We start from the raw sequence: 23770 nt of genomic DNA, 5'->3' as shown, positions 1-23770 counted from the left end.
GAGAAGTAAAGTTGTGCTATACTCAGCGGGCATAAACATGTTTGCTGCATAAACACTAGACTCAGACAAAAAAAAAAGATGGCCAAATATTTGTGACACACAGAATAGACAGGAAAATAACATCACAGATCTACAGCTGACATGTATACCTATGGAAATTCAAGGTGAAAATCTGATGCAGATTATGTAATTACTAGGTATCTAGTTATGTCCAGCTGGTTAAAATTCCTACTCTGTACACATACAAAAAAAATTCTATTTTTTCTACTATAAAATTATGGGTGAGGAAATTTATTAATTGGTCTCTAGACCCACTGCTATTTAAATTTTGGTCAAATAGGATTTATCCTCCGAAACTGGTGTGCTATCTGGTTTCTATTGAATAAAAAATGATTGAAATTGATTTGAACGGTTTTCATAGCTGCAGAAAACCAAAACCGTTTTATTCTGGACTGATTTTGAATATGGTGCTATTATTTTTTCCCCTCTGGCTAGAAAAAAGCCTCATTAAGGAGTAAGAATTGTTACAGCATCTTAACAAAGCTGAAGTTTCTGTAAATGATGTATTTATTACAAAGAATACATTCATTTAATGACCATGCAAATTACCTTTTTTTTCCCCCACATTTTATTTTATACTCAGCTGGTGTATCAAGTAGAACAAGTCTTAGCCCTTCCATTTATTTGACAATAGCAATTTTATAGTTTTCTTCATAGTAACAGATATAAGCAGAACTCTTCAACTGGAAATTTGATTACACTTTAAGAAAAGTATATAAATTCTATTTTTTTTCCTCACAGAATCCTACAGTTCATCCTCTTGTAATAAAAAAATTCATGGTACTGTCCATTTACATTATATTCTGAGGCTCTGATCCAACTCCTGTGTAACCCACCAAGAATGCTTCCACAGGATGCACTGGATTACAAAACTACCACAAAACCAGATCCAAACATTCCCAAGCTTTGAAAAAGTTTGGAACTTTTTCCAAATTTTTGACTCAAATCCATCTGCAGTTAAACTACAAAGTAATGCCTTGGTTTCATCTTAGACTTCAGTGTGTATTCTAATTATGCAAAATTTTAGCAAAGAAAATTAGGCTAATAATGGCATATAAGGAGCTGTTATTATGCCAAAGAAAATACTGCATGATTTTAATTGGCAACTTATTTTAGAAAGTCTATTGATATGTTTTGACATCCATGAATGTTTCATTCAAATTTTATTTTATTGTTTATACTACTATTTCTAAGATAACTGGTTAAATTTAGGAAGAAAATTGCTATTGCTATTCAGTTTTAATCTTTCTTTTTTTTCCTGAAAACTCAGCTCACATTTGAGACATAAATACCCACCTTGCCAATTCTGCTCAGTTTTCTAGGTAGGATCATTTCTTAACTGTTCTGAGTTGGAATTAATTGTATCAATATGAAGAATACAGATTTGATTTACACAAATTTCAATCTTTATTCCCACAGATAATGGATGGCTTAAAATTTTGTACTCTGGACAAGGTATAAAAGCAGGTAAAACCTCTTTGAAATTTCACACTCCCCGAGCAGTTTGAATTTGATACTTTCATCTGAAAGTGTGAATTCATTGAAAAAAACAGACATAAGTAAGTATTTACAAGACAAATTGAGTCTAGTTGTCGCAGTTTTGAAAATCCTTACTTTTGCCAATAAACACAAATTTTTGACACAGAGAATAAGCATGTGGAGTGAGTAGGAGTGTTTTTCAGCCTGTTTTTTGTTCTCATTCTGTTATTAAATATTTGCAAATGACCATCAGGGGTTTTTTTCTAAAATGAACCAGTAGATCCTGCTAAAATAGCTTTTTATGGTCATAATTTCACTCACGCATAAAGTTTATATTTCTGAAAATAAAGGAGTTCCAATGATTTATGATTCTGAATGTATTAATAAAATCAATGCTGTAAAAGTCCCTACTAAGAAAAAGGTTGTTGACACTTTTTGTTTGTTAGTTGGGTTTTGGGGTTTTTTTGGTAATCATTCTTCATAACTCATATTAACATCCTTAGTAGAGGCCCATTTTCATCACCCATCAAGAGTCCTATCTGAGCAGCCATTTTAGATACTCTGGAATGAAAAATGCATGTTTGGCATGGAGTAATTGAATAAAGATTGAAGGCATTACCCTTGTCCTGTCTACTTTCCACTAACAAAAATCTATGCAGGTATTCCAATAGCAGAAAAGTCTCTGTCTCTCTTCCTGGTTTTACTAAGAAATTACTGAATCTAGAGAAAATAAATTACTTTTTACTTATAGAGAATATAATTGTAAATCCAAAAATGTTTAATATCATTTTTTTATTTGAAACCATTATAATTTTGAATTACTATACATCTACCTTAGAACCCAAAGGCAGTTGAAATGCTGTGTAAGTTTGTTTACAAGACAGCATTTCTTAGAAAACTAGGCAATACATAGAATAATATTGTTGTATTCCTGAGTCTTCCAGGGGAAAGAAGGGCAATCATTGTAATGCAGGAATGCAAGAAATTGCCTTCATTGCAATAGTGAAATTAGAATAGGCAGGGAAAATTGGAGAACTGTTGGAAAAAATTAAAAATATTCTGTTTAGAAACATGCTAGTAGAACTGGAGAAAACACTTGCCTTGGGAATATTTTTTGGACAAAATTTCAATATGTAGAATATGTATCTATCAAATTTATCAAATTAATTAATTTTACAATGCCTCTGCTTTTTCCCAGAACTAAATGTTCCACTTTCCCTCAGCAAACAAGCAATTTTTTCAGTGTTACAGATTAGGCTTAGTGGGATTCGTATTCAGAGTCTGAGGGTTTTACCCAAACCAAACTCCTAAACTTGTGGATTTTCACTTCTCAACAATGATAGGTGGTTCCTCCTGACAGCCAGGTGATCAGAGTACTGACACAGAGTGACACTGTTTCTTATTCTCATTCATAAAATTAGGATTATTGCTTCTACTTGATTTGATTTACTGATCAAATATGCTTTGTAAGAATCCATTGAAAGAACAAAAAGTGAACACTCACTTTCTAGGGGAAGACTGGAGCCTTACCTGAAATGGTGCTGTAATTCAAAAATTATAATTATAATAATCAATGAGCAAAAAAGTACACAGTACAGTGATATATTCCACTTTCCATCCAAATTCAAAGAATAGATGTTTTTCTTTCCTTTGAGGTAGACAATACTTCCCCCAAATATAGGGGGGGGAAAAACCAAATGGGTTTAGATAGCTTTTTGTTCTATTTAGATAAACAAAAATATGTTGAACTGTTGAAACAACAGAGTTAGCAGTTATATATGTTCTCTCTGTGGGCCAATGACCTCTTGAAATTTTAAAATAATTTGAAAACCCTGAGAAACAGGTGTTCAAAATACAGCTGGTGAGCAGAAGAATTAAGCAGGATCTCTAGTGAACAAGAAGGATCTAGGCAGTCATTTCATTGTCTATTGTGGAGAAAAAGAGAAAAAGTGTTCCAAAAATAGGGCCTAGGCCCTTTTACTGTGAAAATCCATGAAAATAACGGATCTATATAACATTAGCATAAATATGTCAGGCAATAAATATTTCAGTACAGCCAGGAAAAAATGTAAATGACTGCATGCAGATCCTACTAGTGGTTGTAAGGCTGTAAGGTTGTTTTAGCATCTAGTGGGAGCTAAGTAGTACCCTAAATTTTAAGAACTCTTTGCAGAGGTCAGTATGCTGTCCTTGACTATAGTGTATTACCTACCAATAACCCTATAGTTATTTTTATAGTCAATCCTGAGATTCTGTCTTCCATCTGTAGGTCTGGGTTTTTTCCTTTAGTCAGATAGCAGATAGAAAACAAACCTTCATATCATAGTTGAGAAGAGCTGTTTACTGTGTCTTGGGCTTTGTAAGACGAAGCTTATACTAAGATGAAACACACTACTGTGTTGCCAAGAAGAGGGCATTTGGATACATGTGGCTAGCCAAGAAAGAAGGTAGATGTGAAAGGAAACAGAACACGAAGAGGTTACGGTATTTGGGGCCAAAAAAAATGTCCTCGAAGTGATAAAATTTATTCTGGGATAGAAGTCCAGTAGCCAACTTGATAGAATTTTGGCTTGCTGGAGAACTTTCTTCAAAAGTTTATAGCAGAGAAAGTATGTGTTTGAACATGGACAAACTTTTCTCTACAGGCATCTACTTTTCATTCCTATTGGCTGCAGCACCTATAGGGAAAAAAAAAGCCAAAACTCCATACATACCTGAGAACAGAATCATCTTCAAATACCAGGGAAAAAAATGTATGCACCTTCTCTTCTAGGTTGTATTTATGCACAGTGAACAGTTATAAAAAAACTTTTAATTTCAGTTGTCACTTCAATTAATGTACAAATCTGAAGTAGCACAATTTTCTGCATTTTGGCTTTGCCCCAGTTGAAACCACAACTACCATTCCATATATCTTGGCTTGCAGAGATTCTGGCTTTGAAATTTTTATGTCCTGTTTGTGTTCTCTTGTTTCGCTGCCAGACTACCTATTTGCTTATATGGAACACCCTCCTCCATTACACTTGTTGTAATGATATGAAATGTGACAATTACTAGGTGCTGATGTAATGTCACAGGCATTGAGAAAGAAACACTATATTTTAATACTGTAAAAGCAATGCATATAACAGTGAGAGAATATACAACTAATAAATCAGAGAGATGATCCTGCCCAAAATGTACAGAATCAGAATTACATTTCTGACCAGTCACAAGTATAAAGAAGTGCACTATAATGTAGAAGTGTTCTAATGAGAACAGCCATTATGAGCCTTTTCTCTCATACCATGCTCAATAGTGAGTGAATACTTGCTAAGCTGTTTTGTTTCCACATTGAAAAAATCCCAATAAAAAAAAAAAACCTTGTTGAAAAAAGTGCTTGAAGTGAAAAATGAAACATGCTTTGTTAATGAAAGTGGATTTTTATGCTATGGAGGAACAGTCCTATTAGGAGGAACAGCCTTAAAGGCTTTGATTTCACTTTTTAAAAAGTACCAATATCTAATAATGACCTAATATTTTGTTTTACTTTGTAAATTGGGCCCCAGATGATTGAGGATCCCATCCTGAAGGTGTTTAGTGTTTCTTTGTTTACATTACAAACACACTACACCAAGGAGCAAACATGTTTGTTTCTATCCTGAGAGATTTTCTTCTTATGCCGAGTTACTTAGTCTTGTTTCCATTCTATTTAAGACAGTCTGACCTTCTGATATATATTTTGTTATTATTATGCTTTTAGACATATAATACTTGGAACCCATCCAAGAAGTGCATTCTACATGTAAAGATCATGAAGTACAACAGCACACAAAGCAATAACACTGTAGATCAGAGACTAAACAACTGCAAGCATGCACACAGTCACATCATCTACAGGGTGCATTGAATTTCATTATTTGACCAATATAGATCATAATGAATATGGAAATATAAAATAAAGAGATCATTTTCCTGTAGAGTAAAATGGAAAGGAATCATTAGAGCCCTTATTTTGCCAAATATGAATCTACAGCAAAAGGATCAGCAAACTAAAGGAAAAAAAAGTAATTTTTCCATAAGCAACATGATACAGTATGTGATATATTTTCAGCAGGATGTGAATGTTTAAGGCTATAAGTTTGTAATGGGGAGATCATTTCTCCTTCTCCACTGATATAGTATTTCAAACAGTGGATTATAATTTTTGGATAGTGTTCAAAATGTACAAAATTCAAAGACTGATGACATAAGTTCACTTCATCTATGGTTTCATTTAATAGGCCCTGGCTGTATATTTTTATATACATATAGCTATAAGCTAGTTCAGTTAATAAAAAATGTACCCCATTTGCAGTTTCTTAACTTTACAAATGAGCTATTGTACTTTTGTTAGAGTGTGAGCATGTCTTTGTGTATGTACCTATCTATCTATCTATACCAAAATATATACATATTTATCTTAGAACACTCATTGTTTTAAATGTTAATCATGAACAATAACTGCAAAGTGCTTAGAGTTTCAAATGTTTCCCCGAGTGCTGCAGAAATAAAACCATAGAAGTTTTAGCAATGTTTAGCAGAGATCAAGTGCTTAAAGGTACAGCATTTCATTTTGCTGTCATAATCCTTTGAAATATGTCTTATCTTCAAATCAGTTTAAGTGCTCCTAAAAAAGGAGAAAAAAAAATAGGAGGATATTAGTTCAAGGATAAAAATGAAGAGTAGAATAAAATGACTCTGTCTGATTCCTCCGGGCCTCATATCCATCATCTACACAGAGACTACACCTCTATCATTTACTTCCCACCATATTTTGGAACACACCACAAATGCATATCACTGCTTTAGGTGCTTGCTCCAAATGTCACACACTCTGGACAACTTCATCCACGACACTTCCTGGAAGCTTGCTCAAAGAAATCTCTTCTCATGTTACAGTCTGACTTAAGTTCCACATGAAAAAACATGGGACTTACACCTGGAACTGACTTCCGTTTGATTCTTAATGAGAACTGTTGACCTGTCAAAACTACACATGCAGATCCAAAACTAGATCTACAGAGCTTGAGAAGGTCGTAGGATCATAAAATGGTTTGGGTTGGAGGGGACCTTAAATAGATATCTAGTTCCAGCCCTCCTGTCATGGGCAGAGACAGCGTCTACTAGACCAGATAGTTCAGAGCTCCATCCAATCTGGACATAAACATCTTCTGGGGCAAGACAGCCCTAACTTCTCTGGGAAACCTGTTTCAGTGTCTCACCATCCTCACAGTAAATATTTTTTTCCTAATAGCAAATCTAAACCTACTCTCTTTGAGTTTAAAACCATTCCCCCTTGTCCTGTCACTCCACACCCTTGTAGAAAGTCCCTCTCTGTCTCCCCTGTAGACTCCCATTAGGTACTAGAAGGCCGCAATGAGGTCACCTTCTCTTTTCCAGGCTGAGCAAATCCCAATTCTCTCAGCCATTCCTCACAGCAGAGATGCTCTATCCATCTAATCAACTTGGTTACCTCCTCTGGACTCACTCCAAGGGGTCAATGTCCTTTTGGTGCTCATGCCGTCCATGCATTCAAGGGCTGTGGAAAGAGAGGTTTTGTCTGAAGACTGAGGTGAAGAGGATTGTTGTCTAACACATCCTTCTCATCTGTGGTTTCCAGTTTTCCAGCATTGATTATCAGGAGGGTTACCTTCTTTGACCTTTATTTTATTTAGCATACCTGTAATTTGCATCACACCCCAGGTTCAGTACCAGCTTCACCTTGGCCTTCATCACCCCATCCCTTCACAACCAAGCTTCATCTCCATACTCTTCCCAACTCACCTGTCCTAGTTTCCACTGCCTATACATTTGCTTCTTTCCCTTTAGTTTGACAAGCAGTTCCCTACTTGTCTGAGCCAATCCTGTGTGTTAAGAAAGACTAAATGTTTTACCACATGTGGCTAGTCTCATATGCAATGGTGTTTCACAGAAAACACAATAGATTTACTTACGTTTATTCTCTCTTTTGAAAAGATCACAGATTTGCCTCTATTCTTATCCAAACATTTTGGTGCCTTTTTAAAAACGTCTAGCTATTGGAATTATTCTTTGGAGAATATCAGTTTTTGTCAGAATAAGACTTTCTCACCATGTTGTAAGAGTTGGAGGAAATAGCTTTAAAGCTTTGGGTAGGTATGTTGAAAATTCTACAATGTCTACATCAATTTAATTAATTGAAAGACTGCTCACTTTTACTGAGCAATGAATGCTCAGCCTGAGTTAATTGTTGATTTGTAAATACTCTTTTGCTCCACACAGTGTTCTGTACACGTTTTATCCTGAGGCAGACTGTATGTTTCCTGTTGAGTCAGAGGAATATTACCACTTTGAAGCAGTTCCTTAGCACTCTCCAAACAAGATGCCATTATAAAGATGAGTGACAGATGGAAATACTGACATGCCTGTATCTCAGCTCTTAATTTCCTGGACATTTTGAAAAAGAAAAACAAGAAGCAGCTGGATATTAAGTAAAAGCTTAGGAGAATAAAATTCACTGTCACTAAAAATACGAAGGTGTTTTAATAAACAATATAAACTGAAAAAGTAGAATTATTTTCCTTTAGAATACGCAGTCTATAGTACTTGGAAAAGCAAGTAATTTTCAACACTGTGCTGCTTCTAAACACTAAGACAGTAATCAAGTTAGTTTCAACAATCTCTCCTGAGACAGAAAATGCCCTAAAATAAAAAACACAGCTTTTCATTAAAAATCATAGTATTTAGAACCTGGGAAGGAAGGATTTTAGAACACAAGCCACACAGAAGCATTCGTGTATGCTGATTTATTTTATTTTGGTTTATTTGTTTTTTTAACTCTGCCCAGTATGGATTTAGCAGCTGCTTTACTGTACAGGAAAAAAAAACCAGAAATGCAAATATTTTAGTTGACAATAGTAGGAATTCCTTAAAGGGTAGAAAACAATAAAGATGCCCAGATTTACAGCTCTGACTACAAAGTGACACACCTTTTCTCTAATCTGTGGGAACAGTAACAATGAAATGGTTAGAAATCAAGGCTTTTAGCAAAGAATTTCAGAAAAGCTTCCTACCTTCAGCCATGTACATTTCAAGGTTTTGAGGTTTTGCCTTCATAGAAAGCTGTTTTATCTTTTTTCTTTTGGCCTTGTGTTCCTTACAATAAGTGAATGTATTTCCTCTCTGAGGTATCCTAAAGGCAGCCAAGACCTCTCACAAAGTTTCTTGCAGGGCTCACTAATATGCAGCTTATACCAGTCTCAGTTGTTTTTTACAACTGTTCTTAAGAAAAAGAACAGAAGATATTTCACAAAATAATCAGTAGCCTATTGCATTAGTGTATTTACAAATGTAAATTCTTAGCACCTAATGTTTCCTGCCATGCATCTTATCAGACAGCAGTGTACTAAGGTCCTGAACCAGTGACATGGTACAGCAAAGACAGAGACTTGATCTGGGCAAACTGCTCTGTTCCCAGGCCCTGGACTAATGGGGGTGGGAGTCTGTAAAAAGCACTTTGCTTGGGGGAAGGAACAAGAGGCCTTATGAAGCAGATGCTCTCAATCTCTAAAAGAAAGCTGCCATAATCAGTATACAGCATTCTCTCAGTCAATCCAAGGCTTTATGGGGGGCGGAGGGGAAGCTCAACAAAGTTCTTTTACCTCAGTGTATAAAAGTAAGAGGATTGTCAAACTGGATAGGCAGGAGTCTATCACACTAAAATTTATTATTCAAGTTTAAAGTAGAGCTTTGTTTAGGTTTTAATGAAAGCAAGAGAATTTTAACAACAGAAGTACTGTTCTTTCTCTCTTTCTCTCCCTTTCCACATTCAGTTCCTCTGCCCCTGCACCTGCTTCCAGTTTTGGCTTCTTGGCAGTGACGCTTAAAGAGACATCAGCTGGCAGTGGCAAACTGTTAAAAGCTTCCCTGCAATGCAGCTTTGCAAATGCCAGCCATTTATTCACTGGTGCATGCCAGCTTAACACAAGGTTTCTTTTCCTCTCGCTTCTCTGCTCTCAGGTTTCAGTTCCAAACAACAGTAAGCAGTTTGAGTCATGGCCTAGCTGTGTCAGTATCCATTAAATGTGGTCACTGCTATCTGTTGTCGTAATATTTTGATCCAAAGGGTGTTGCCTAGAATTTAAAGTATAGCACTGTTTCTTCTTTGCAGACATAGCTGTTGGACGACAAGTTTTGTTTTATTTTAATGTTTTGTCCTTTTAAACAGATGGTAGGATAGCTGAGCTGCTAGACCCTGGAATTATTTTGTTGACTTTGTATCTTTCCTCTTCTGCTTTTCCAAGTCCATAATGCCACACTGAAAAAAGAAATACAGAAAAAAATAAAGACAAAGAAAGTGGCAAGCGGCTTAACTTTTCGATACACACTGACTGTTTCCATGTTGCCTTAGAGATCACAGTTCTGGTCTCTTGTGCCCTAGTGCAAATTCAGAGCTATTAGCAACATGATATTTGTTAGACTGACTCCAGAATTCTATGCATGGTAAGATAAAAGATTCTCCCCAGCAGGACATTTTTCAATTTACTGCATCACTTCAGCAGAGAGTGAGAAAGTGCCGCTGATGTACAAAAATTCCACTGTATATTTTCTTTGGAAATTTCAAGTTTATCTTTAATCTCTATTGTCTGGAGGTTCTTTCTAGGCCATCTGGGGGGATAAGAAATGTGATTTTCTTAGTTTGAACTACTAAAGCTTTTCCCTGTATTCCAAGAGCTTTCTACAAGTAGTTCTGGATGGAAAAGGGTTGTCTCAGTGCTGTTAGCGTGGATAGGCTAAAAAATAAAATTTCAGCTGCAACATTTTGGCATGGGACAGAAACCAGAAGCCTTATGGACCTTTTGATCTCATGTTCTCTTTCAATAAGACCTGAACATATTCCCATTTGTCAAAAGATTTATATTGACTTTCATGGAGACTGGGCCAAGTCCTTCTGCAAAGGAATTAGCAAGAGCAGTGTACCCTAACTTTTTTAGTCAATAGTAGGGGTGCTGCAGAAGGGTTACAATAAAACCATGAGGAATAAAAACAATCTTGAGAGGGATGCTGGGGAGAAAATAAAAAGCTCAGGTAGTTAGCACCAGTGTGATCAGCAGCTGTATCACTCAGCCAGATTAACTTTTATTTATTTATTAAGCTATGAAAAAGCTTTAAAAAACAATGATATCAAAGAAAAAACACATTACCAGTCAAAGGAAGAATAAAGCAAATGTATCCTAACACTTATTTATCCATATTTGTGTTTGAGAAATTCTGACTTTCTAAGATTGAGAAACCTAGGAGCCTACAAACCAGTTCTACTTGAAGGTCTTGGCATGTGTCTTTCTGTGTTTTAACTCTGGTTGCTAATATTCACGTGCCCACTGCAACATATGAAGATATTTTCTCCTTATTTTATGCAAAAATCAGTCATTGAGCTTGAAGGATTTGGGTTATACTATCAGGATGCAGGTTCATGAGCCTAGCAACCAGCTTGCAGGCAAATAAGCCATTGAGCTTTGTTAAGGATATTCACAGTGGAAGCAAACATAGTCCTTGAATCAATGTAAGTGCTCTCTGCTGCCCAGAGCAGTAGCAAAGAGTGATTTTATGTGAATTAATTCTCTGAAGGATCAATTGCCTCAGAACAGAAGAAAAAAAGAAAATAGAGCAGCTTGGAAAATAAGGCTTTTATATATTTTATATGAAGCCTGACCAATACAGAATGAAATTTAAAAAAATACTGTATTTAAACAGCTTTTATTATGAGGTGAAAAAAGGTTTGAATTTCTGAAGACACAGCTTCCTTATGCTTGATTTCTCCATATTCAGAGGGAAAAAACTTTTAAAAACTGTATTTTCTGTGAACAAGAAAGAGACCCAGCTCCATGCCACCAAACAACCTCCGAACCTGATTTTTGGCCAAGTGTTTGAGCCACAAGAACAGAGAGGCAGAATGAGATCAGTAAGTACATTTCTGCTTGCAACTTTGAATTTGAACTGAAATCCACGTCCATTTACCCTAAGATTACAAGACGACTGAGACAAAGGATGCAGAAAACAAATGTTGACAATCACATGATTTTTTTAGCAAAACAAGATTAAGAAAAAGGGCTCTAGCACTGCTGTCACTTACCTGTGTTTCAGAGATCTAGCTGCTCCAAAATAGTGCAGTAGTAAGTGTGGCATACTCCTGGTTTTGGAAGGATTATCTTTTGTGAGGTAGATGAAGCAGATAGCTGTATTGCTGACTCTGAAAAATAGGAATGGATTTCATAACAAAATATGTGCTTGACTCAAATTTGACTTTGTACCAGAAGAGCTTGGTTACATGTTTGTTTTCCTAGATAAACCCCAAATAGAGTTTCCTGAACAATGGATAGCTTTGGAAACTCAGAGGCATCTGAACACCAAAGATTTGACTGAATTATTATGAAATATTGTCTCTCTTCCATCTCTGCCATAGACAGATGACTGGAAAAGAACTTCTGCAGGCCCCATGTGGACTACATTCCCCAAATTCACACCATTTTGATCTCTTCAGCTCATGTCTATAGTAGAATTTACATTCCTGACTACTTCTGATCTCACAGTGCAAGAATGGCCCATTGGCCCATGAGGCCCACAGCTGAATTCGCATCTATCTTCAATAGTTCTGGTAAGGCCAAGAAATCAAGCTCTTCAATGACAATTTTATTAGTAGCATATCCTTCAAGAGCAGCACAGGACGTTCTTGCAGGCCTAAAAACAAAGAGAATAACAAATGCAGCAGTTTGGCTACACCTGTTCTTTTTTTTTTCTTTTTTAATTTAAAATAAAGCAACACGTTCTGAAATTTCCCCCTTGTAATTGCTGGCTATAGTAGTCAGTCATACTTAAATCTCAGTCTAAAATAGTTGTAGTAGGTCTAAGCCTGAAAAGATTATATTTTTGACCTAGTGAGTAATCGAGATGCTTTTATAGTAGTAAAGTACAATACAGGCAAAGGTAAAAACTCACCTTGGGTAGATGGAATGCATAGATTTTTCTAATGTTAATGTTAAGCTAATCTTAATGAAACTAACCACAATTTTCCTGATAAAATTCCCTAGGCTTGAAAAGTCAGAAAAGAGGAAGCAGTTAGTTAAGGTTCCACTACCGATGCTAAGTTAAGAATGGAAATATCCCCAAAGAAATACCAAATTATTAATAAACTTTAGTGACCACACAGGAAAAATCCACAGAAAAATGCCATGGCAATGGATTACTATCTGTTCTTCTGATTTGGGTGTCATACTCTATGTACAGGACATAGAATTATTTAACAGGAAAATAAAAATCAGACAAATGCATATTAATATGTATGTGTGTGTGCAAATTATTGGCAAAAGTTTTGAAAGACTTTAAAATGACTCTCAAAAAAACCAATCTTCCCTCTTTTATTACTGAAAGTGTTGCAGCATTGGGTGAGACAGTTATCCAGGACTTCCCATTTATTAATTCCAGTTAACATATAAAAATTTAAAATCAAATTTATTCTGATGGGTTTGGATGTAATGAAAACTTTGGAGGACATGTTGAATTTTTAATCCTCAATTGCTAGATTTGGTGGAAGAGAAAGACAGAGGAGCTTGTGCAAGTGCACCTTCCAGAGTAACACTGAGTTCCTAAAATGCTTATGAAGAAAGAGAATCTGTAACAGCTAGCATTACTAGATAATAACACTTCATATCTGAACAGCAGCATGCAAGACAAGTGGCATTTAAAAGAATCATAGCATATAAAATGAATCTTAATTTTTCACTCAAAACTATGTGCCTTCATTCAGGTAAAAACTAAAAATATGTGGAAGGGTAATGAAGGCTCAAAGGAGCTCTTGGAAAAGCAGTATCAAGATGAGACATTACTAAACTCAAAACCACATATGTAATAATGCCATACTCTGTAAAATTAAGCACTGTTTAGAAAACATAAATTTTTCAGGAAAGTTTTAATCAAGAAAGAATGTTTATCAGTTTTTAGATGCTCAGTGAAGATGTCTAACCTTTAAGTATCATGCAAATTTCAGTGAAAAGTTAGTCCGATTTTCTTTAATTTTAAAATCAAATTAAAACATAAATTGCAATATTTCATCCAAAAACCAATATAGTTTGAATTCATATGTTGTGTTTTTCACTTCTCAAATGGAAGGCAGGGTTAACCGGGCATTGCTAAGCAGCTGGCACATTTCAGCCCAGAGGTGATTATGCTTCAGAACAGGCTTAAAAGTAAAACATGATGGTTTCTGCAATGTTTATTTTTTAAATAGTGCTTTTAAGAAGGCTCATGAGAGTATTCATATAATAGTGGGTTTCCTTTCCAGGGACCTAGGTGGGTACCTTAAATGGGTACTAAATTGCTCAGATATTTTGGCAATATACACCACTAGTATTTGCACTCATTCAGAGCACGTTGATTAATCACATGCCAAATTTTCAAGCAAAAACACATTGATTTAATCCCAAATACATTTATAGTATTTAATTTGCATGTGCATTCCGTCTACACTGATAACTCCCCCACATTTACATAGTCCTTCATCTTGAAGAGCCTTGAAGCAATTTACAGCTCCAGAACAAGTTGATTTAAGACAAGGCGCACAAACAGATCTCCCCTTTCCTGTGTGCAGTTGAGGTGGGGGAAGGGTATCAGCCAGCTGTAGAGCATTGGATTTCGTCCCTGAGACTCTGAAGAACCCTGTACACTAGATATGATGGCCATGCATGGGAAGAGCATAATGAGAACCCGCATTCCTTTCCTACAATATCAGCAGGGAATTCGCAGCAGTTCAGGCTGGCTAGGGTCCCAGATGCAGCCCTGCCCTGATTTTTGGTGTGTGTCTTTTTCCCCCCTTCCACTCAGACCTACTTTCACACTTGTGCTCCCAACCTGGAGGGCAGACCAGACCATTCTTGTTCAACAGGCTGCCACTAGTGTGGTGCAGCACATCTACCAACTCTACCAGGGAGGTAGGGCCACCTAAGAGACCAGGCCATTTCCAGCCTCTTATTCTTCTTGGGAGGAAATCTAGGGATATGGAAAGCAGGTCAAACAGCTTTCAGTAGCTCCTTCTAAGACACCTGGCTTACATACCTTTGCATGCTGGATGTTTTTAGTTTTCCATATCAATGACTGCAACCCTTAAAAAAAGATGGAGTCTATATCTGGCATTTTTAAATGGTCTCTATAAAACCTTTCTTTGAACATGGCTGATTTGTCAAAGCATTTTTCATCCCCTTTGGTTTTTTACTCCTCTGGGAAATACCAGAGAATGCAAAATTATAACATCATACATGTTCTTCAGTATTTTGAAAGAAAAATGTGTCACCTTTTTTTTTTCCCTGGGGTACCAGGATAATTTATCTTTATTAGTTTAAATCTCTAATGTTTCATGTGGATTTCTGAATTGTTGTATTTCTGTGTCTGACATGGACAATTCTGTGTCTTACTCTTTTAAATTTAGCTTTCAAGGACAGTTGAAAAAATCAGATTCAGTTCAGCAAGCAATCTATCATTTTTTCATGTAAGGAAAACAATTTAGTACTTCCTGACCAAATGCTTTTTCAATCAAAATCTCTTTTTCTCTCTGAAAATGGGTTGTCTTTCTGTGTTTATTGCAATAATAAATACAATATTTCAAAAGGAAAGCAAGGAAGAGATACTGCTTGTAAATAAGCAAAGACTAATTTCCACCTAAAAAACTTTGACTGACTACCTTACCATGAGCAGATGCTTACAAAGCCTCAGACTGGAATGCAGCTTAGAAGTTGGTATTTTCAGCTCTTTTGATATGATCCTAGAAATATCTACTTTGTTTATACCAGATAATGATTCCAGTTCTACAAATCTCGGGGTATTTTCCCCTTTCCTTTACCTGATCAATGACTATCACCTCATAAAACCCCAAAGTCTTTCAGTTCATGTTCACAGCACTGGCTGGATCAGGCTACAGAATTCTGCATGCTCAGGAGACCTGCCAGCGAGAGACAGTACCAGCTGTCCCTCAGCAAGAGGAGTGCCACTGTTCTTTGAAAGTTTTGCTTAGATTTGGCAGGTCTAGGTGGGTCTCAGAAACCTGTAAATGAGAAAAGTAAACACAGTAGATGTAAGCCAGCCACAGGAAGCAAGAAGGGTAATTTCTCCATTAATTCTCTTCTATTTCCCTTACTTTGTTAACTCAATTGGATTTCTTTTTCTTCATTGCTTGAAATCATGATTTGCATATTGGTTAGTGTCTTGCATACACTGCTTACTGGTGAAGTTTTGGTTTTAGAGAGAGAGAAAAGTAAAACAACTCACTTTATTTCCTGAATGTGTAAAGACTGATCGTAAATCCATTGGCACCAATAGAAGAATTCTCGCTGTCTTAGGCCAGCTCTGGAAAGGACAAAGTATGATCATTTGAACAGTCAGTTAATGTTTGCCATCACACTCATGATCACATACTCTATTCACTCATGGCTTTGTTAGAATTGTCTGGGTAGAGTAGAGTTCAGTGTAGGATGTCACTGCAACAGAGCACAATAGAAGGCATTAAAGTACCCACAGTTGTCCTCTAGTAAAGAAATGTACCTGTGTGAGGCTTCCCAGGTTTCTGCCTAAAGAACTGAGGCATTACTTATTGAGTTTATCTGGAATGGGGCACATGCAATCTCTTTCTGAGTTGTCCTTCCAAATGTCACTGACATGAACTCTAAGCTCAGAATCTGAATAATCTGATGAGCAATAGCTGTATTTTACTTTTATGGTGGTTTTAGATTATCCATAAAGTGCTTTTTCTATAAACATTGCCATTGACGCATCAATGCTATTAATTCAGAAGAAAAGATAGAGTTAACCTCAAAATGAAGCAAAGACAAGGAAAGGGAAACCAAATATAGAGGACCTGAACAAGCCATTACCTTCTATAAATGTGGATAAGTTTCCATGAAAATTACTGATATACAAGCAGCAGAAACTTGGCTTTTTTTAGCCTCATCTTTACAGATAGGTTGGGATATAACTGGTCATGAGAACAACTGAATTGCATTGTATTTGAGTAATCCACACTCTAATTGTAATGTCATTATCACTGGTAGCTGCAGAAAGTCCTCTTGCATACTTCTCCACTTACATGAAACTCCATGCAGGGAAAAAAACCAAAACAACTAACTAGATGTGAGGCAGTAAGGAGAACAGCAATATGCTCTTTTTCCTAGCAGTCTGGAAAATACTCCTGACATTTGCTATATCCAATAATGAGAGATTGGTTAAAGTCTCTGACCCTTCCAATCTCCATGTCTCTCCCCTGTTTTACTACTTATAGTGTGGGTTGTAGGTGCTTGCTAATTTCATTAGTTTGAAGTTGAAGAAGACTTCAACCTTTTTTTTCTTTTAATTTATCAAGCATCCTAGTTGGTGGGAGCCTTCATCTTTCAGCAACAAGACACGCATGAAAAGGGGAGAAATCACAGCCAAACTGGCGTATGCAGAAACAATGACTCACACATGCATTCCCTACCTCTTAATATGCACACATTTTAAATTTTATTTAATCTGTTTGTATGTACATTGGATAGTGCTGTAGACATGAAAGCAGTCATTTTAGAGGTAGAGAAAAGATGATGTGAAGAATCATTGAAAGGGATTCTAAAGGCATAGAGGGAAGAAAAAGGACAAGGAGGAGAGGGGAGGGGAGGGGAGGGGAGGGGAGGGGAGGGGAGGGGAGGGGAGGGGAGGGGAGGGGAGGGGAGGGGAGGGGAGGGGAGGGGAGGGGAGGGGAGGGGAGGGGAGGGGAGGGGAGGGGAGGGGAGGGGAGGGGAGGGGAGGGGAGGGGAGGGGAGGGGAGGGGAGGGGAGGGGAGAGGAGAGGAGAGGAGGGGAGAGGAGAGGAGGGGAGAGGAGAGGAGAGGAGAGGAGAGGAGAGGAGAGGAGAGGAGAGGAGAGGAGAGGAGAGGAGAGGAGAGGAGAGGAGAGGAGAGGAGAGGAGAGGAGAGGAGAGGAGAGGAGAGGAGAGGAGAGGAGAGGAGAGGAGAGGAGAGGAGAGGAGAGGAGAGGAGAGGAGAGGAGAGGAGAGGAGAGGAGAGGAGAGGAGAGGAGAGGAGAGGAGAGGAGAGGAGAGGAGAGGAGAGGAGAGGAGAGGAGAGGAGAGGAGAGGAGAGGAGAGGAGAGGAGAGGAGAGGAGAGGAGAGGAGAGGAGAGGAGAGGAGAGGAGAGGAGAGGAGAGGAGAGGAGAGGAGAGGAGAGGAGAGGAGAGGAGAGGAGAGGAGAGGAGAGGAGAGGAGAGGAGAGGAGAGGAGAGGAGAGGAGAGGAGAGGAGAGGAGAGGAGAGGAGAGGAGAGGAGAGGAGAGGAGAGGAGAGGAGAGGAGAGGAGAGGAGAGGAGAGGAGAGGAGAGGAGAGGAGAGGAGAGGAGAGGAGAGGAGAGGAGAGGAGAGGAGAGGAGAGGAGAGGAGAGGAGAGGAGAGGAGAAAGAAAAGAGAAGAGAAAGAAGAGAAGAGAAGAGAAAAGAGAAGAGAAGAGAAGAGAAGAGAAGAGAAGAGAAGAGAAGAGAAGAGAAGAGAAGAGAAGAGAAGAGAAGAGAAGAGAAGAGAAGAGAAGAGAAGAGAAGAGAAGAGAAGAGAAGAGAAGAGAACCTTAAAGAAGGTGGGAGATGTCCAGGAGACGTGAGGAAAGGACAGTGTCTCTGCATTGAGCTGACTAATTCAATAGGATAAGCTGGAGAAATGCCATGGCATCCCAGAGCAACACATTTGTCTTGAGGACCCCTCAGTTACAAAAGTTTTATTTTTCCCTTTACTCCTCCCTCCCACATCTATGTCCTCTGGATAATTATTTTTAGTAAAGTGTCAGGCATATAATGTCAATTTTCACACCATTCTTCAGCTTTTTCAAGAGGCAGGAATTTCTAAGAAATTGAATCTTATGTGCAGGCACAAGCACAAATACATCTACCCTTTACAGATGGAAAGGAGTAATTTCAGTTTCTAGCTTTACACACCCTAGTCACATCTCTGTGTCTTGTGCCAGAGTTCAGCCATTTCCATAGTTACTTTATTTAGGTTTCCACCACAGACATCATCGAATTCAGGACACTAAGTATGTAAAACCAAAATTACACTTGTTTTTTCTCTCCTAAGGGCACCTCGCTCAGGTCGTGCATTTTGTTTATGCACACCTTATTTCACAATAAGCAAGCACTGCTGCTCACCTAAGCTGATGGAATACTGATTGTCTTTTCTCTTCATCGCTCCCTCCTCCCTCTTCTGCCATATTCTCCTCTTCCTTCCCCTTTTCCCTTCTCTTTTGCACTTGCCATAGGAGAGAAAGGGGGAAAAAAAAAGAAAAATAAGGAAACAGAAAGAAAAAGGAAAAGATGCCTTTGGGATTCCTTAAGTCTGTGTTGGCAGGACTCCTTGTTTGGGGTGCAGGTGTGCGGGAGACCTCCTCCATGTCGTCACCACAGCAACCTGCCTGTCTAATCTGCTGAATATAAAAAAGAAATAGACAGAGAAAAGCCGTCCACCCCCTTTTGCTTCATCCATGAGCCCAACAGAAGGATATAGTTTCCAAGCATTCCTCATAATTCCCCAGCCATTGCCCAGGCAACAGCCACAAGGAGCTGGCAGGCCCTGTGGAGAGAAAGCAGTCCCTGTCTGGAATTCATTCCACCACCAGCATCGAACACCTCCCTCCCCCACGTCATGATTTTCTGTTCTTTGCCCTACACAAATGTTGCATGCATGTGCATGCACACACAGACTTGCACATGCAGAGCTTAGACCCTTGCATGTCACCTCATACCTTCCCCCCTTTGTAGCAGGTCAGACCAGGAGCAGATGCATTTCATCACCCTTGACTTCACGTGACCCCCTGTTCCCAGAATACACACAGGGAGAGGCCAAGAGAATATTTCAAAGCTGTCATTGCCTGAATATTTATTCTAAAATGACCCCATGTCCCTTCTATTGTGTCTCTTTTAATGATTCACTGTTACCAATAACAAGGTAAACGTTAGATTTAACTTTGTAAAGTTCAGCCTCCCATAGGAAAAAAATATCTAAGTTTTACATTACACAGTATTGAGCTCATACGGCTCAGCAGCCAGATACTCTAGTGATAGATACTTCAGAAATGCCAGCTGGGAACTCAACATTTGGGAGAGGTTATAAAAAGAGGGGGTTGGAAACCTTTGAAGGTATTTAAATCTCTAGTCACCTTTCAGATAGGCTATTCTGCTAGAAGTGTGTTTATTGTCTAGAGAAAGGATTGGTGAGAGAATACTCCTTATCAAAGCTCGTGGTTTAAAAATCAGTCCCTGGCAGTTTCAGTTATGACAGCTGTTTCTGGGATATGAAGAGGTTTTTCAGACTGTGGGCTCTCTATCCCCTGTATCCAGCAGTGAAAGCTCTCATTTGTCTTCCCACCATCATGTTGATGCAGCTGGGTTTGACGCTGCTTACCTCAGCACTTTTTTTTTGTTAAAAGACAGAAGGCTTACTTGTGATCCCAGCCTTTTCCTATCATATGACACTCAGCTAGTGGTTTTGGTGACTTATTTACTGGCACTAACCCAGTAAAAACAAAAATGAACATTCACAACTAATAAATCCTTGAGCCCAGATAGCTTCAGCTACATTAGTAGGATTACATCAAACTGTCCAGACTGATACCAGTGTTCCCTGGGAACCTGAAATCTAGCAAGTACGGTGGGGGTGTCTATTTCATCCTCACTTGAGCTGGCCTTTGATAATGTAATGTACAGTTAGGTGCACAGTGCTGGAAAGGGATGTGCATAAAAAAAAAGAAGTTATCTTCTTCTTTCTTGCTTGTTGGATTTATTTGGACACTTCTAGTAAACTAAATAGTATAACAGTATAAACAGTCTGCAGAGCATAATAGCATCAACTCTGCCAGAGCTGGGGAGACTGAAAGAATTTCCATCTTTCTCAGCTGCAGTGAGGGACACCATTTTACTGCAGATGAAAGGTCAAAAATGTTTAGCTAATGCAAATCTGTGCTGTGCTCTACTGCATACAGGCTGAGGTCAGTCCCCTCTGTAACATTATAGGAAGTAAGAGCATTCCTTCAGTGTGCTGATGATAACATTGTTTAGCATTGCATTCCTCTTTCTGATCACTGTAACTTCCTTACAGATCTGACGTATAATATTTCCATCAGTGACAGGACTCTGCTCTCTAACCCTTTGACACTGCTCCCTTTAAAATCTTTCCACATTGCAGCTCAGTGGGGACAATGTTGAGCAATTGCATTTACAGCAAAGAGTATTTCTATAAACTTTCAGGCATGATTCTTTGACAATACATTAAACAGTCCAGAGTTTGGTAGTCTAGGATATAGGGTTCCATGAGGCATGTATTATTGTAAGACAAGGAGTTTATTTCATTTAATAAGAAAGTAACTATATGAAATGCATCAAACAGCCTAGCTTTTTTGCTCTCCAGCACGGTTTACTATTTCCTTCTTCTTAGCAAAAATTAAGATTATTTTACGTTCTGAGAACTGGCGTGCAAGTGACCTGTTCTCCATGCTTTATAAAGACAAAGCAAAAGACCCACTGCTGCACAGAGGAACTCTTCCTTGTAGTCCTAGCATCTGCCTAGCAATGAACAAAATCTGAACATTAGTGCTGTTGCCACAGAAAGGAAAACAAAATGATGGCAAAATGATTGGGAAAAAAAATGAGGATGCACTTGGTGCTTGCTGTGTCTTCTAGAAAGCTGTGTGGTAGGTATATAGATGAAGTTTTGCTGAAGGGGAAAGTAGTGGAAGTACTCTAGATGTGATATATGCTCCAAATGAAAAATGTTTGATTAACCAGGCAGTCTGCCACTCTATGACACCCACTTACCAGAGCAAAACATGAAAAAGTTAAGAAGAGAGTAGATGAAAAAGAAGTTTCTGCTCTTAAGATTGGTAGTCAAGAGATGCCAGTGCTGCCATAGGTTGTGTACATGACCCTGGTCTAACAAATCGCTTAATATTGCACTGACTCCATTTCCCACTTGCAAAATAGGAACAATTCTTTGTCAGACTTTTATTCTCTCTTTATTTTTGAAAATAAATTTAGTCTTCTGTTTATTTAAATTTCAGGGCAATGATTCGTGCTTATATGTCTACAACAGTGCCTTAAAATTTGGAACTCTAATTTCTTATGTGATATTTACATAGGGACAGATATTTCAAAATTTAAAATTAGGAAATTTGTGCAGCAGAAAATAGGTACTGTCCTGTAATTAAAAATATAGTATGTTGAGAAAGACAGCTTTCTTCCATATGGTACAGCTAAAATCCTAACCACTTGTGTGGTTTCCAGGAATCTGGAAAATTGGAGTGAAGGTATGAATTAAATTACTGCAAAAGCAGAACTCCAAAAATCTGAAACAAATCCATAGTAAATTATTTAGGATTACTGCTTAACTAAGCTTTTTCTTAAACTTCTTGAACTTTCTTTTGTCTGTTTTAGTTTCACTCAACATTTCATCTGTCTTTGGGATTCAGCTTCCTGGAAGTAAATCAGAGGTTTGTATTCTTTTAGGCGAAGGAAGAATACTGATGTTTTAATAATCAAAGCAATAGAAAGACATGTTCTCATCTCTGGAAATGAGCTGTGTACAAGATGTTTCCAGCATGCCACTACACTTCTTAGGTGCTCGAAACTGCATGTTCCCCTCAGGAGAGGTTTTTTTTACTCTGGCGAGTACAGCCACTTCAGACAAGCAGCACAGTTGTCTGATGACAGAGAATGTTCTGGTAAAAGAATTGGGGGGAAAAAAGCTAGCCACAAGTTCTCTTTAACATATATGGTACCGTGTAAATATCATATTTGCTGACCACTGCAGATGTTCTTCTATCTGAGGAAAAAAATCAGCTCTCATACATTCAGTATCTGTCTCTGTTAATTAAGTGTCAATTTATAGCTTTCTTTTTCTGGGAATAGCAGCCTTACATCACTTTCACAAAGGAGAGAGAGTCCTCATTCTACCTGTATACTCCGTTATGATTCATGACATGAAAGATCACAGATTTGAAATTCTGCTTGCTTTTTATGAGGTAAAGAAAATAGTGGTTCCTATAACACTGATAATACTCCAAAAGCAGAAAATGTTATATTTTTCTATCATCCAGCATTCACTTGTTTTCAATTACATTCTATTAGACATCTATATAGATAAAAGTGGAGACAAGAAATAAACCTGTTTAACAGCCTCATTAAGCAATAAGTCCATAGACTATAAAGGAAGGAGGGATCAATGTCTTCATCCAGGCTGACCTCCAGCCCAAGCACACACCATTAGACTTCCCTAGAAGTCCTTGATTAATTGCAGCAGATCATGTCCTTGAGCTGAGAATAGAGGATTATACAGAAGAGTAACTTCTCCCTAAAAGACACATCTTCACAACCATGGTTCAACTGGAATACCAACTCTATCTCACATCAAACAGATGTTTATTCATCGAAGGGAAGGAAAGAAGCTTACAGTGCAGTGTATGTATTGTGAATGCAGCAACAATAACTCTCATAAAGCACATCTGCCTTTCAAAATACGTTTGGAAGCTGACCTTGAATTTTATGAATGTTTTGTTCTCCTGGTTTTTTGTTCTCAACTACTGGAAGATAGTCTCTTGACTTTTGTCTTTCTCTAATGTTTTGACTGTAGATTTAGTTGAGATCCTGGATGTAGTATTTCCTAAGTGAGTATGGGATCTAATCAAAAGTGGCTTCACTCAAGCCCAAGTTCAGTGGTACATCAGAGGCCCAAATGAACCCTGTAAACCTTTCCATCTATAATACCTTTCTTGGGATTAATCAGACCAGAAGGAAACTGCTTTATGGTGATCTTTGGAGGTAATTTCCTGCACTTGGAGAAATCTTTGCAATATCCCTGGTCAGCAGAACTTAAGTGACAAAAATTAAATAGTAGTACATTGAACTTTTCTGGTCCTTCTCTTCATATATTATGCTAGGAAGACATATGCTTTAGATCCAGGTGTACTAAAACTAGCAGTCATTGAATCATAGTCCTTAAATAAGTCACTGCACCTAAATAAACACTGACAGTTTACTCAAAGGAGAACTATAATTCTGCACCTGCAATCGTTGGAGGTCAATGAAATGTGTGCATTTCCTGGAAGCTTTGTTTTCTGTCAATCACAGATAGACAGTAGTTTAAGTGCTTATTCAGTGAAAACATAGGTACTGGCAAGAAGCATTTAGAG

General features: G+C 37.9%; 1 protein-coding gene across 1 annotated transcript; it reads right to left on the bottom strand.

Moving 5' to 3' along the window:
* Nucleotides 1–8336: 8336 nt before the first annotated feature.
* Nucleotides 8337–19109, bottom strand: LOC148219839 (uncharacterized). Its single transcript, XM_088156220.1, has 4 exons — nucleotides 18741–19109; nucleotides 15853–15930; nucleotides 11672–11788; nucleotides 8337–9856 (listed from the first exon to the last, which is right to left on the bottom strand). The coding sequence occupies exons 1-4, from the start codon at nucleotides 18980–18982 to the stop codon at nucleotides 9787–9789; spliced, it is 507 nt and encodes a 168-aa protein (XP_088012346.1). The 5' UTR covers nucleotides 18983–19109; the 3' UTR covers nucleotides 8337–9786.
* Nucleotides 19110–23770: the final 4661 nt, after the last annotated feature.

This window comes from Sturnus vulgaris, chromosome Z (assembly GCF_052056855.1).
Source record: "Sturnus vulgaris isolate bStuVul1 chromosome Z, bStuVul1.hap1, whole genome shotgun sequence".
Lineage (NCBI taxonomy): Eukaryota > Metazoa > Chordata > Aves > Passeriformes > Sturnidae > Sturnus > Sturnus vulgaris.
Note: the sequence above shows the minus strand (reverse complement) of the source record. Positions and strands in the feature narration are given on the sequence as shown.

Coding starts and splice junctions, on each gene's coding strand:
- LOC148219839 (XM_088156220.1), bottom strand. CDS start 18,982: ATGGAGGAGGTCTCCCGCACACCTGCACCCCAAACAAGGAGTCCTGCC. Junction 15,931..18,740: donor TCAGTATTCCATCAGCTTAG/GTGAGCAGCAGT, acceptor TGTCCTTTCCAG/AGCTGGCCTAAGACAGCGAG. Junction 11,789..15,852: donor TTACACATTCAGGAAATAAA/GTGAGTTGTTTT, acceptor CCTATTTTTCAG/AGTCAGCAATACAGCTATCT.